Genomic DNA, 15,379 nt, shown 5'->3' on the forward strand with positions numbered 1-15,379 from the left:
ATTATACGCGGTTTTAAGTTCGGGAGTTCCCTCGCGCTGCCAAGTACGTCTGGCAACCTTGCGTCGTTTGATTTTGTAAAGAATTTCGGCGGGGAGAGGGTGACGCCCTTCCCTCGCACGTGGTTTGAAAATATCCTCGTGACCGATCGTCTGGCCTCGGAAAAGCATATTATGTGTGGGAGTGCCAAGTAAGTTTACGATCGAGGATGACACCCAGAAATTTGGCGTATCCCGTTGAGGAAGTTGAGTGTCTTCATAAAAAAGCTTTGTTGAGCCAGGCTTTTTCCATTTCCTGGCAAAATTGACGACTTCGCTTTTTTCTGCATTTATTGTTGGCTTCCAGGAGACCATCCATTCCTAGTAGTAGTTTTGAGGGGAGGCGACCGACAGCTAAGGTCATTTGCGCCATAGGGGAAGGACAGGAAAGGATGAAGGGTGGAGAGAAACCCGGCGTCGGCATTAGCCTACTCTTTACGAAAGGCGCCAAGGGGTCCGCGGCTTAACGTCCCATCCGACGGACGGCGTACTCACTCAAAGTGCCCTCCACAAAGCACCTCAAGTAGGGATCGAGATACCTCTGAAAAATATTCAACACCGCCGGGATTTGAACCCGCGCCCTCAGGGTGGGAAGCCAGTACGTTAGCCCCCGCACCATCTCGATCCCCCCATCCATTCCTCCACAGTGCCCACGTGTTCTTGTAGGGTATCAGCCGCAGTGTCCGGACAGAAGGATTGAGAGGCTATTGCTGTATCTTCAGCGTAAAGGAAGAGTTGAGTTTTGGGTGGGTCGGAAGGTCATTAATATATAAGTTGAAGAGAGTGGGCGAAAGGATTGCTCCTTGAGGGACCCCCGCTGGGATACGCCTGGAGTTTGAAAGACAGGCGTTCATTGATACGACAAAAGTTCTTGAGGAGAGGAAGGAGGAAATGATTTTCATAAGGTTAAAAGATAAATCTGACTGAGCTAATTTGTGGATGAGACCTTCTATCCAGACACGGTCAAATGCGCGCTTTATGTCCAGGAAAGCAACTTGAGAGTGCTTGTGGATGTTGAAACCGAAAGTAATATATTCAGCAAGTCTTAAAATTTGGTGAGTTGTGGCCGTCTTTTTCTTAAAGCCAGTTTGCTCAGGTCTTAGAAGGTTTAGGCAGAGTAGCTCTTCATGGAGACGGGTTATGACAAGTCTCTCCAAGATTTTACCCATGCAGGGCAGGAGACTAATGGGCCGGTAATTCGAGGGATCTTTAGGGTCTTTGCCAGGTTTGGCTAGCAGGATAATTTTGGCTTTCTTCCAGGCTGGCGGGAAGTAGCAGTGGGCGAGATAGGCATTTAGAATGGCTAGGAAGTGTTGGAGAAAGGTTTTCGGTAGGTTTTTCAGGTGACAGTAGGAGATGAGGTCAAGGCCAGGAGCAGATTTGGATTTGGAGTGGTTTATGATTGATTGCAGTTCCGATAGGGCTATCGGAGGGATTTCAGGAGGGGGGTGTAGGAAACAGATTGAAAAGTGGAGTACACAAGATTGTCAAGTGGGGAGGGATTAGGGTTTTGGAAAACCGACTCCAGAACGTCAGCAAAAACATGTGCTTTCTCCTTGTTGGAGTAGGCTAGCTTTCCTAGGTAGGAGAGTGGGGCAGGGGGAGTGGTCCTTTTTCTGAGGGATCAAGCGAGTGGCCAAACGGAGTTATCTTTGTGGGATAAGCTTCAAATCTTTTTTTCCCATAAGGAGTTTTTGTGTCTCAAGGCACGGTATTTTCGGCCGTCTATGGGGTGGTGAGTGCGCTGCCAAAGCTTTCTGGCCCGGTTTCTTAGGTTCATAATACGTATTATAACTGCCGGAAGGGCAGGACCAGTAGGGTTTGCCGGATTTGGGCGGAAGGCTGAGGTTGTGGCAATTGAGTTAATTAGAGTTGTGAAATTAGCAATAGCCGAGTCAATCAGGTCGGTGTTTGATACATCCGGCGGCTTTATTGGGGTCGAACTGCAGTTTGATTTAAATTTGGTCCAGTTAATTTTGGAAAACGGGGTGGTAGCAAAATTGGGATTGAGGGCGACTGTAAAGGTGAGCGGGCAATGATCGGAAGCCGCGTTGTCGATGCGTTAAATTGTAAAATTGGGGGGAAGGGAAGCTAGAACCAGGTCTAGGATATCGGGAAGTCTTGGGTTCGGGGGGAAATGGGTGGGTAAGGCCGGAGACATTATGGCGAAATTATCAGTTTGCTGAAGGCGACGCAGAAAGTGGCCGCGACTGGAGTTGGTCCTGCAGCCCCAGGCCATGTGCTTTGCGTTGAAGTCGCCTCCCAACAAGGAGCAGGAAGCTAATATAGACGAGAGGGCATCCAGATCAACCTTGGTGGGTTTAAAGCAACTTGGAGGGAAATATGCAGACCAGATGCATAGCAATCCTCTGGTCATTTTAATGATTCCGACCAGTTCCAGGAGATTCATGTTCGGTGGGCACAGTTGGTCGCAGGGGATGCGCTTTTCAAGGAGGATAGCAACACTGCCTCCCTGGTTATCAGGTCTCTCTTGCCGGAAAACCTTGTAGTTTGGGATTACAAAGGATTGAACAGGTTTCAGTTTAGTTTCCTGCAGTAAAATGATGTCAGGAGAGTGAGTGGCCACAAGATGCTGAAGTTCTGAGACCTTTGGGTGGATGCTGTTGCAATTCCATTGAAGGAAGCTTAAGTGTTGGGGAGCGGAAGCTGGATTATACCCCATTCAGTAGTTGGATTAGACAGGGGAGTAGATCTGTTTTTAGGATGGACATAATGGATGCACTATCGTCATTGGCAAGGAGCTTGGAAATAATAGTAAGGGGGGACGACTTCAGATTTGTCGGGACGGAAGGTGTAGGATTGAGAGGTGGACTGGAATTGAGGTCAGCCGGGGTTGGTATGGGTGGAGCGTAGGTTGAGAGATTGAGGTTTGGTTCATGGCTGGCAGACGACGTAAAAGGGTTTGGCCGAGTGTGCCATGCGTTTTGAAGGGGTGTAAAAGATGACTGAGGAAGGGGATTAGGTGGGGTAGGGATAGAACCGATGTTTATGGACGCTCGTCTGGAACGGATGTTATGTATGATCTCCCTGTGGACCACAGAGCCCCTATAGTTTTCGGTGTGCAAACCTCCGCAGATGACGCATTTGGCCGGAAGGTCTTTTGGTTTGATGCAATCCCTATAATGGTGGTCATCTGCACACTTTACGCACCTAGGGCTTAGGCTGCAAGTCTTGTGGGTGTGACCATATCTCTGGCAGGACATGCATTGAGGTGGGCCCGCTGGTTGTCGAAAGGGTTCGATGGTTGTTTTAAGGTGTAGAAGGGATGTGGTCTTAAGGAAATCATCCCTTCTTGAGTCGTCTTGGAGTCGGACTTGGAAAAGGGGGAGTTCCCTTGGAGGGATGGATCGGAGTACTGTCTCCGGATTTGCGGCTCGGATGGCGTTTCTCTCTGCCTGTTGAATGGGAGAGGGACGCATAGATTTCAGCTGAACGACCTGGTCCGCTGGGAAGCCGATATCGGCCAGGGCTTCTTCAATATTCGCCAGGGGGGTGTTTTCTGGGAGACCACGGAGTACAAAGTGGGGCTTTTTGTTGCATTTTAGCTGGTAGGTATAGTGCTCCCCGCCTTTTGTTCTGAGGAGGGTTGAGACGGCACGGAAGTCCTCAATGGTCTGGCAGTTAAGCCTTATCTCGTTGCGCACGAGTGTGACAACGGGCGGAAGGACGCAAACGGATCAGAGACTATTAAATTTGTCCTGCCAGTTCCGGATATCCTTTAAAAATATGGGAGGAATTTTTGGACGAGGTTGTTGCACGGTGGGCTCCTCCTCCATGGAGTACTGGTTGGTTTCGGGATCATCCTCATTTTCGGGAGAGGAGAAAATCTATTTGAAGTTGGAGCGGGAATTGTTACCACTTGGGGTGAGGGTTTAGCTTTTCTCTTGGATTGGACGATTGTAAAGTCAGACTCCACAGGGGCAGTGCGCTTTGCGCAATTTGAATTTGGCGCGTTTGATTGGGAAGGTATTATCGACTTAATTGGGCGAGGTTGGGACTAATAGTCCCTTCTTCCACCTAACCCTACATTACAGACATTTGACAACAGTCACATACAACCAAGCCCTAGATGGAGGGAAATCCACCTAGATGGGAATCGAACCTACGACCTCTAGGTTGGTAGGCGAGGACGTTACCCCGCCGCCACTGAGGCCGGCTGGAGGTATGGGAACGGGGCATTGTACCCCGTAAGAATTAAGGATGGTTTTCAAGCGGGGATCGGTCAAGGCTTTGCTCAGGATATGATTGGGCACCGTTTGCGGAGTAGGTTTGGCAGCAGGCAGGAGGTTGAGGAGCGTTTGTAGTCCAGGACTTTGCGACGGGGGGTCAGGCCGTAGCGTAACTTGAGTATTAGGCGGGCATGTGGCCGTCATTTCCGAGGTCGGGAGATCCATATTAATGGTTCCCCGGCCTGAGTGGGCCCGAGGATAATCTTGGAATTGGTTTAAAGGGAGGTTAAGTACCATATAATGAGGGTCTTGGCGGGGAGGGCGGGGAAGGCCGTGGATGAGTCCAAGGCGGCGGCGAAGGAGCGGGATAGGGGGAGAGGGCTTCCGACGGGAATCGTTCGGCCCGAGGCAGCGCGGCGTTCAAAACTTTTTCTTTGCCTCGCGATGAATTTCGCATCCGCGGTAATTCGCGGGGTGATCCGGCAGGCAAAGGAAGCACGTAGCGGGGGTCTCCTTGGACTTTTCGCATGCGGAGCTTAAGTGGGCGCCTCCGCAGCGAATAGTTTGGATTTCAATGACAGTGGTTCTTGGTATGCCCGATGCACTGGCAACGATGACATTGCACGGGATCACCCGACTTGTGAAAGGGAGTAATCTGGACTCGGAGTCCCGCGAGCGCATGAATGTTTAAAAATGCCACCGAATCAATGTTGCTCGCACAGGAAACATGGCATGTATTTGTTGCATAACTCGGTTTCCCGGTGATGCCTTCCTTCCGCTCGTGCTCTGATGGGCGAGTGGAAAATATTCACCGCCCCGAAATAACAGGAAAATCCAATGAATTTATTTTTTCAAGGATTGCATCATCCGAGACGGACGGAAAAACGCCACGAAGATCGAATTCTTTACGCCGATTTTCAGGGAGCTGATAAGTGACAAACGGGATGTTCACCTCCTCTAAAATTGAATTTACCGCGGTATAATCAGGGATGTTGCTGCATTTTATGACAGCCGAGGACACGCCCGTAGAGTGCGAAATGGGCGGAGTGGAGCATGCTCGTTGCATACGAGCATTCAGTTCAGCCCATTTCGAAGTGTCCGCTAGTCGAAATGGAGGAATCCTACCGGCGCAATGTTTGCCACGGAGTCGCTTTGGAGGACAGCTGCTGAGGCGGCCGGGATGCTAGCGGGGGAAATGGGGATCGGTTCACTCAAAAGCGTGAACCGGTTCTGAACCGTCTTGGAAGACGGCGGAACAGCTGAAATTGTGCCTGACGCCATTAAGCGACGACGCTTATTTACAACTATTTGGAAACCCTCCTCAGGGGTCGGCGGAATGCCATTCTATAAGAATATGAATTTCTCGAATTCTTTTTCACAAGAGATTGACCGGTAAGGAAAGAGTCACTCACCGGTGGTTCAGAGTCGTTTCCCGCTGCAATGTCCATCGGCACGGGCGCAGGAGAGGTTTCAGCAGGCGGAATGGATGTGGTGCGGCTTGCGGCGGCATCCGGTGGAGCAGGAGAAGCGGCGTTGATCTGTTGAGGATCCGGGACCGGAGAGGCGAAGCGGAGGTCCGCGAGCAGCTCATTTCGTTCATTGACCGAGAGAGCGGCTGGGGCGGCTGCCACTGATGATTCGGGTGGAGTCTTGGGCATCTTGGGAACACAAATCACCTTAGTTGCACACAAGGGGGAGCTTGCATCATCTGTAGTGGGGATATACGGAACAATGGCTCGGCGGCGAAGGGCCTGTGTCCCGAGATTAATGCTCAAATCACGACAACCTCGGGGATGATTAAAGGGGCCCTCTGAGTGTTTTCTCGTAATAGTTTAAAGTCGCATTACGCAATTAACAATAAAAAAGGCCTTTCACTTGCCATAGTCAAAAATAATTCGATCAAAATCCTTCCCGTTATATGTGGCGAGAGGGGAGGGAAAAGTGAAAGGCCACGGCCGGGCGGTGGCGGGGCCTAGGCGGGCAGGCGACGCGCAGACTGGGCGCGCTGCAGGGGAAGGGGGTGGCACGCGACCGGCCTGCCTGGGCGGTCGGGCGGGCGGCGGCTTCGGCGGGGACAAAGGGTCCGCACTGCGGCACTCGGAAAACACAAGGGCGGCACGAATCTTTCAAAGGAAAGAAGGCGCACAGACCAAAAGACGTCCGTCCTTGACGGAGGTTGAACAGAGAATCTTAATCCTCAATAGCTGCACAGAATCGTCGTTACGCGCATCTGTAGTGGCTGTTGCTCCCTGGAGGCCGCCATCTAAGTTTCTTTGTAATTTGTCGTGGTCGAGCGTCGGGCCGGAGAACTGAACGAGGGTATTAAAGCAGGAGAGTTTCTTCTTTGGAGGGAGCACACAATGACGCAAGACGACTCTCCCTCTAACTTGGAAGACAAAATTGACGAAGCCCTTCAGCTCCTACCTCACAATCCTCCTGACTTACCTCCAATAACAGACTCCGTAGAAATTAAGGAAATTCTACAATCTTTGCCATCCAACAAATCCCCGGGACTTGACAACATTACCAATACACTGTTAAAATCCGCCTCGACAGTTCCCAAATTCCTCCTTTCCCTCGCCGATCTCTTTAACCATTGCTACTTACAATCCTACTTCCCAGAAACCTGGAAAACAGGCAAAGTCATTCTAATCCCAAAACCAGGCAAAGACCCAACCATTCCTGGCAACAGCAGACCAATCACCCTACTCTCAAATCTTTCCAAAATATTCGAAAAAATAATTCTCAACCACCTGGTATCCCATGCATCCTCCTACAATATTTTACGCCCGGACCAGCTCGGCTTTCGGCAAAATACCTCTTCCATCCACCAGATCTTGCGGCTGGTCGAAGCAATAAGCCGAGGATTCACTCGTCGTCGCCCAACAGACGCGGTGTTCCTGGATGTCGCCCGAGCTTTTGATAGGGTGTGGCACAAAGGTCTCCTGTATAAACTAACCGTCAACAATTTTCCGCCTCCGTTAATCCGCCTATTGAAAAATTATCTCAACCGCCGTAAATTCACAGTCGCCTATGGAACAGCTACATCAACAGTGCGTCCGGCAACCGCGGGTGTCCCGCAAGGATCCCTGCTTAGTCCTTTACTATTCAACATTTACGTCAATGACCTACCAACATCAAAATTCACACAAACCCACATGTATGCAGACGACACAGCCATCTCCGCCACTTCGCGTTCCTCTGACTACAACATACGTAAACTAAACGGCCACCTTACCAAAATACACCGCTGGACAAAAACATGGAAACTACAGATCAACCCAACAAAAAGCACACATGTACACTTCGAACGCGGACGCAAACATGACACCAAAAACTCTTCGAGAATTAACAAAACTCCTATTCCAAGGGCCCCAAACCATCGTTTCCTGGGCGTAATTCTGGACCGAACTCTCACCTATCAGGATCACCTATCTCATTGCAAAACCATGGCACTCATAGCCAGAAATAAACTCCTAAGTCTGTTCACCGAAAACTCTCCATTGTCCCATCCCACAAGAATTCGCTTATATAAAGCTATTATCCGCCCGAAACTACTATATGGTTGTGAAATATTTGCAGCAAACAAAAGTATTAGAAAATCCTTGGAGATATTCCAAAATAAAACCCTTCGCCTGTTACTAAGACTCTCCAGATGCACCCATATGCAGCATGTGCGCTTAGCCCATAAACTCCCCACAATTACCACATTTATCAACACCACATCTAGGAAGTTTCAAAAAAGGTTAAAATTAACAAACAACCCCCTCCTTGTAAATATATGGGACTATGAAATACCACGTAATCTTACAATAAGACTGCCTAAACAAATCACTCGTCTATGAGTCTATCCTATCTTCTTTCTTCTTCATTAATTGTAAGTAGATTACAAGTTATATGTAACAAACTATCTTTTGATATCACTCGCTTGTTAAAATAAAAAAAAAACTATTGTAAAGAATTTGGAAATAAAAGGAGAAAAACAGATAAAAGAAGAGGAAAAAAGAGAGAAAAAGAAAATAGAAAATAAGAGAAAAAATATATATATATATAAATATGATAAAATAAAAAAAAATAATAATAATAATTAAAAAACAAAATGGAAAGCAAATCCTTTATATTCCTTTTTCTGTAAGTTTAAGGTGCTAACATTATATCTTTTTGCAATTGCTATTATCTATTCATATCCAAACATGTTCTTACTTAACTTCATACAAGAATTGTAAATACGTTAATTTAGACCTTAAGCTTCATCTTCAAACAAACAACACTAGAAACGTACAGATACCACACACGTCACTGCAAGATGGACTTTCAAAACTACCGGTAGTGGTGGATTCTTCCACCGGAACGGATAGAGCTAGACAGCACACAGAACGTGCTGCATCAGACAGTTCAGCATTGTTCGGAGGGACTGAGGAGACTCTGACTGGACTGACTGCGAGAGAGAGGAGGAGGATAGAGGAGAGGACTCAACGGCTGGTCTGCTGGTGGAACCTGTTGTGGAGACTTGCTGCATTCAGCAATTGGCCTTGCTGCCTGCCAGGCCTTCGCTGTAACTGACCGGACCTTTTGGACTTTTCTTCGGTTCTTCTTCTTTGCTGTTTTCTTTGCTGATATCGACCGTGCACATCCTGGACAACGACTACGGCTTACCCTGAACCCTTGTTTGCTGCTTGAACTCGACCTAGACCGTCTGGATTTTCTCAGGTGTACGGCCCTTATCAGGACCACATCTCACTTGATTCCTGTTGGAATTAAGTCCCTGCTGTTCCTTTTAAGGGACGAAACAAAAGCTGCCTTTACTGGTTCTGGACAACGGAGGCATAAAAGGGGGGGTGGCTAACTTAGTCCCACCTGCTCTCCCCAATTTGGTGCTCCTGTCCAGCTACGTCCCCTGGTTTCCTCGGCCGGTAACACTGAGCAGAGGGCTTGCACCTCCACTGCACGCTCAGTGAACCCGACTGGGTCCACTTCTTAGGATCCCCCTCCCTCCCAAATTAGTAATAGTCTAATTGGTTAAATGACAAGTTTGGTAATTGCTTCCGTTCCAATGTGATAGTAAGTAAACCAAGGAGTGATCATGCCAAAATCAGGGCAACCCTCCGAGCCCGCTACTGTGTACTCAACCAGAATGGCAGCCAAAGTGCGTAACGCAACAAAAGAACAATCAGCTCCCTCGCTTAATTTAAATCTCCTGAATGCCTTTTCATCAATGACCAATGATGATAAAGACGACTTTATCAGGTCCCTTTTATCTAAATACCCGGACATCATCAGCAAAACCTCGACCTTCTCTTCCACCAAGGATGACGCCTCCCATAAGCCCGAAGAACAGCCCACTATTGTTCAAGCTCCCCCTGCGTTCATTGAAGTGACCAAAAGAAGGAAGACTGCTCCAAACCCGACCACAAAACCTACAATAATAACACAAAATCGTTTTACTGCCCTCACTACCTTAGCAGATAGCAATCCCAATCCCAGCGCACCTGCTGCCATATCCCCACCACCCATAACAGGCGCGCGAAGACCAAAAATTCCTCCCTACCGCATTGCCGATACCACCAAATGGTCAGCGCTTCACGCAGAAATCACCAGCAACTCCTCCACTCCTCCCATATGCTACTCCACTGGTACCAACTCAGCAATCATAAAATGCTCAACTATTGATGATTATCATACAGTTGGTACCACCCTCAAAAGCATGTCCATTCCCTGTCACCTACCAACTCCCATCAGAGCGCAATAAGGAATTTTCCCTCAGAGGACTATTCCCGTCAATAAAAGACGAAACCATACTAGATGAAATCTAACTGCAAGGGTTTCCAGTGATAAGGGTGCAGAGAATCTGGTCCACCCGTCCCTCTATTGCTGAACGTGACTCTGGCATCCTTGCTGTCGAAAAATACCCCACCCGAACATGTCACGTCATTTTTGAAAACTTCGTTGATTGTCAAAAACTCCTCTCAAAAACTAACCTTGCTGGTCTTGCAGTCAAATTTGACTATTTTAGAAAATCTCCCAACCCGTCCAATGCCGTAGATGCCAGCAACTGGGTCACACAAAGAACCATTGTACCCTCCCGCCAAACTGTGTCCGCTGTGGGGAAGCCCACGCCACTTCCGAATGCAAAAAATCCAAGGATTCCGCAGCAACTTGCTACCTTTGCAAACAGGACCACACTGCGAACTATAGGGGATGCCAGGTCCATAAACAAGCTAAACAGGCCATGCTGTTGCGCTCAGGTTTCACCCAACGCGTAGCTCCTGCTCCTCCACCAGCCCCTCTCACACAATCATACTCTGCTGCTCTCACCAACCAAAACTCATTTCCCACCTTAATCCACTCCTCACCCACTGAACCTTCATCCCACCCGGAAACAACCACAAGTGAAGCTAAAGCACTAATGTCATTTTTTAAAGACACTTGGTCCAAAATGACTTCCCTTCCGTCCCTTAAGGACAAAAAGCTGTTCCTCTTACAGCAGATGTTCCTTCTCCAGGCCGAACCATGAATACCACACCTTCACCTATTCCACATCACATCAAAATACTTTCCTGGAATTGCAGCAGTATACAACATAAAAACCACGAACTATTGAAATACATTAACGACAACCATATACACGTTACACTCCTACAAGAGACATTCTTAAAACCGCACATCGGCTTGCACTCACCTAATCACAACATATACAGACTAGACAGAAACACACATGGTGGAGGAGTCGCAATCATAATAAACAAAAACATTAAACATACCCCATTACAAATCCCTATTTTCGACACCCTAGAGGTCCTTGGTATCCCACTACACACATCACAAGGTAACCTACACATTTACTCAATATACCACTCGCCTAGCAGGAAACTAAGCAGGGAAGACCTCAAAAAAATCTTCTCACTCCACGACAGGGCCGTGTTTATGGGCGACTGGAACTGCAAAAATAAAAAATGGGGTTGCCGCTCCACAAACCAAGACGGCAAAACTCTCTATGATTTCATATCATCCAGACCAATCGCCATCCTCAGCCCACCCGAACCCACCCATTTTCCTCCCAGCTCGAAAGCTCGCGGCGACATCCTGGACATTGCCGTCTCTCAAAACTTACCCTTTACCATTTCCCCATCCGTTATTCACGCCCTAGACTCTGACCACCTACCGATCATCCTCGATATCCCCCTTAGAACCGAACTAGACTCTCTTCCTAATAAAAAACTAATCGACTGGAACCGATTCCCAGACACCCTACGTATCTTACTTGACCCACTTTCCCCACTGGACAATAATACTTACGAAGACCTAAACACACGAGCCATACAAATATCAGACACCCTTCTCAACGCCCAAGAAAAAATAACACGTACAATACCCAACACAAAACACATCCATAATCGTCCACTCCCACAATTCATCAAAACCCTCATCACCACAAGAAACTCTTCTCGCAAACTTTGGCAACAAACCCGACTTCCCCAACACAAACATGAATACACGCATTTAAGCAACAAAGTAAAACAAGAACTCCGTAAGATCAGAACCAAAGAATGGGAGTCACACCTTTCCACACTAAACTTTGAAGACAATTCCCTCTGGAAAATAACACGCTCCCTGAGAAAACCAAACAAAATATACTCCCCTTCCCTAAAACACAACAACAGCTATATTTTTGATCCTAAACGTAAAACCGAAATTCAAGCAGACATACTACAACAAACAATGACTCTTAACCCCGCACCGTCAAAAATGGACAATAAAATAGACGAAACCCTTCACTTTCTACCACATAACCCCCCTGACTTAACTCCGTTAACGGACTCCTCAGAAATAAAACAAATAATAAATTCTTTTCCCTCCAAGAAATCTCCCGGACTCGACAAAATCTCCAATAACTTGCTAAAATCAGCCTCTACAGTCCCTAAATTCCTACTTTCCTTGGCCGACCTCTTCAATCACTGCTATCTGAAGTCCTACTTTCCAGAAACCTGGAAGATAGGCAAAGTAATTTTGATTCCTAAACCCAGTAAAGACCCCACCACTCCAGGCAATAGCAGACTCATCACATTATTATCCAATATTTCAAAACTTTTCGAAAAAATTATTCTCACCCATTTACAAAACCATGCTTCTTCCCACAATATCCTTCGCCCGGAACAACTAGGGTTCCGTCAAAACACCTCCTCAGTACACCAAATCCTTCGACTGGTTGAAACGATCAGCCGCGGCTTAACTCGCCGTCGCCCAACAGACGTCGCCGTGTTCCTGGATGTCGCCCGAGCATTTGATAAAATATGGCACAAAGGCTTAATCTACAAACTCTGCACCAATGATTTCCCACCGCCGTTAATCCGTTTAATCCAAAACTATCTAAACCGACGCAAATTTACAGTTGCCGAAGGACCGGTCCTGTCTACGGTGCGTCCAGCACCAGCTGGCGTTCCCCAGGGGTCCCTGCTTAGTCCTCTACTGTTTAACCTGTACATTAACGATCTCCCAAAGTCAACATTTACACAGACACACATGTACGCAGACGACACAGCCATCTCCGCCACCTCACGCTCATCCGACAGCAACATCAGAAAACTAAATGGTCATCTCACAAAAATACACCACTGGACCAAAACATGGAAGATTGAAATAAACGCAACAAAAAGCACACACGTACACTTCGAACGCGGACGCAAACACGACACAAAAAACTCTGCTAAAATCAACAAAACACCAATTCCAAGGGCCTCAAACCATCGTTTCCTGGGCGTAACACTGGACCGGGCACTCACCTATCAAAACCAACTGCAAAACAGTATTACCTCGGCCCTGGTTGCAAGAACAAAGTTGCTGTGCCTCTTCTCGGATCAATCTCCGCTATCTCACCCCCAAGAGTCCGTTTGTATAAATCCATAATCCGCCCGAAACTACTGTACGGGTGTGAAATATTCGCGATCACAAAAACAATACGCAAATCACTGGAAACCTTCCAAAATAAATCCTTGCGCCTCCTTCTCAAAATCCCCAGAGCTACCAACATGTAGCACGTGCGCTCCGCTCACAATCTCCCAACAATAGGCTCTTTTGTCACGTATCTTGTCAAAAATTTTCACAAACGCTTAAAAAAGACAAACAATCCCCTACTAGAAAATATCTGGGACTACACTATTCCTGATAAAAACAAAATTAGACTGCCTAAACAAATTACTCGACTATGAGTCTGTCCTATCAACTACTTAGATTTAAACTCTTACTAACTTTAGAAAATATATCTTAAACTCCAAGTAAGCCCTTATTTGGTCTTGTGTCTGAATCAAAGATATGTATAACCTAGGATTAGTAAAATACTTGATGATTTAAAAAAAAACACACAAGAAAAATGAATAAAATAAAAAAATAAAATAAACATAATAAAAAAATAATAATAATAAACATTAAAAAAAATAAACATAATAATAATAATAATAAAAACAAATACAAGGGGAAAAAATATAAATAACCTTGTAGAAAACAGAAAAAAATATATTAATAGCAATAAATCATCAAAAACAATTTAAAAAAAAAGTTAAATTAAAATATGTATTCCTAAAATTAGTTCTACACCTAGTATTAGTTTTCAAATGGATTTCAAAATGAATTTGTTTATCAAAGCCTGTATTCCGATCATATGTTAAAAAAAAAAATTGTGTCACACGTCCTTATAATTCACACGTAATTTTCCCATCCAACGTAACAACTACCGGTCGTGGTGGATAATATCCACCGGAACGGAAGCAATTCGACGACACAGTAATGTGTCGCATCAGCAAGGGTCGATTGTTCGGAGGAAGAGGAAAGACAGAGACAGAATACTCATACTGACTGACGACAGACAGAAAGAGATAGAGACGATACTGACAGAGGATTATTGTCATCAGTGACTCCGTCTCTGACCTGCTACTGATCCTGACTGCTTGATTTACTACGGACCCTGCCTGCTTGGACTTTCTCTCCTGGATATTACACGGACTGGACCTAAAATTATCGTATCTTCTCTCCTGCTTGACCTTGACCTCCTGGACCACTCTACGGCTTCTGCACACTCTGCTGGTCCTCCTGGACATCTCTTTTGCTCTCCAACTCGACGTGGTGTCGAGAAAAATCATACCCAAACTTCGGAGGTGGACGGACCTTCTCAGGACCATTCCCACATACCCATTTCACACAGTACACACACTACACTCAGGTGACTTGAGACCATCTTGAGCGTCGGGCCGGAGAACTGAACGAGGGTATTAAAGAAGGAGACTTTCTTGTTCGGAGGAAGACACATACTGGATACCCTCACTGACTAGACGGATACTACTGGCATACTGATACTGCACACACTCACTGGATACTCAGAGGATACTGGATACTCACTGACTGCACTGCACTGAGGATTAGTCTCACTGATACTCACTGGATACTCATTAGACTCCACTACTGACACTGCAGGACAGACTATTCTACGGACTCTGCACACTCTGGTGATCCTCCTGGACATCTCCTTTGCTCTCAAAATCGACGAAATTTCGAGGGAAAGCATACCTGAACATCTGAGGTTGACGGACCTTTTTAGGACCGAGCCTGCCACTCGTACATCCTTTCCTTTCCTGTTTAAGTCTTCATGGCGCTGCAGATATTACTCACATATCGATAGGCTCACTACACTCAGGTGACTTGAGACTATCTCAGCCGTAGCTCCGGAGGGGGTAGGATAACTTAGTCCCTCCTTCTCACTCTCCGGTGGCGATTGAGCTGTGTCCTCATTGGTCGTCTCGTGCGGTTACCAAAGAAAGGGAACCAGTCTCCCCTTGCACTTCTTTGGGACCCGGGCGGGTCCACTTCTTAGGGACTTAGGGCGGGAAGATTCCTGGGCACGGACCTGCTGTGCCCGCTTTGCGGATCGGCAGGGGTGTCCAAGGGGTCTCCCATGGCAACCCCCTCCCCCTTAGGTACGTCTCAAGTCGCCCACACACACAACATTCACTACACACATCCACACTTACCTTTCTCACTATTTTAGATCTTAGCCTCTTCTCACTATTTTAGATCTTAACCTCTTCTCACTATTTTAGATCTTAACCTCTTCTCACTATTTTAGATCTTAACCTCTTCTCACTATTTTAGATCTTAACCTCCTG

The 15,379-nt window shown here is 46.8% G+C and overlaps 1 protein-coding gene across 1 annotated transcript; it reads right to left on the reverse strand.

Annotated features, from left to right (window-relative positions):
* Positions 1-5,327: 5,327 nt before the first annotated feature.
* LOC139697394 (uncharacterized) lies at positions 5,328-8,859 on the reverse strand. The gene is made up of 3 exons (XM_071596077.1): positions 8,791-8,859; positions 5,639-5,977; positions 5,328-5,570 (listed from the first exon to the last, which is right to left on the reverse strand). The coding sequence occupies exons 1-3, from the start codon at positions 8,857-8,859 to the stop codon at positions 5,328-5,330; spliced, it is 651 nt and encodes a 216-aa protein (XP_071452178.1).
* Between the last annotated feature and the right edge of the window lie 6,520 nt (positions 8,860-15,379).

Source organism: Hetaerina americana, unplaced genomic scaffold, assembly GCF_022747635.1.
Source record: "Hetaerina americana unplaced genomic scaffold, ioHetAmer1.1.p SCAF_75, whole genome shotgun sequence".
Classification (NCBI taxonomy): Eukaryota; Metazoa; Arthropoda; class Insecta; order Odonata; family Calopterygidae; genus Hetaerina; species Hetaerina americana.

Coding starts and splice junctions, on each gene's coding strand:
- LOC139697394 (XM_071596077.1), bottom strand. CDS start 8,859: ATGTGCACGGTCGATATCAGCAAAGAAAACAGCAAAGAAGAAGAACCG. Junction 5,978..8,790: donor AGAAAAGTCCAAAAGGTCCG/GTCAGTTACAGC, acceptor CTCGGGACACAG/GCCCTTCGCCGCCGAGCCAT. Junction 5,571..5,638: donor GAAACGACTCTGAACCACCG/GTGAGTGACTCT, acceptor ATATTCTTATAG/AATGGCATTCCGCCGACCCC.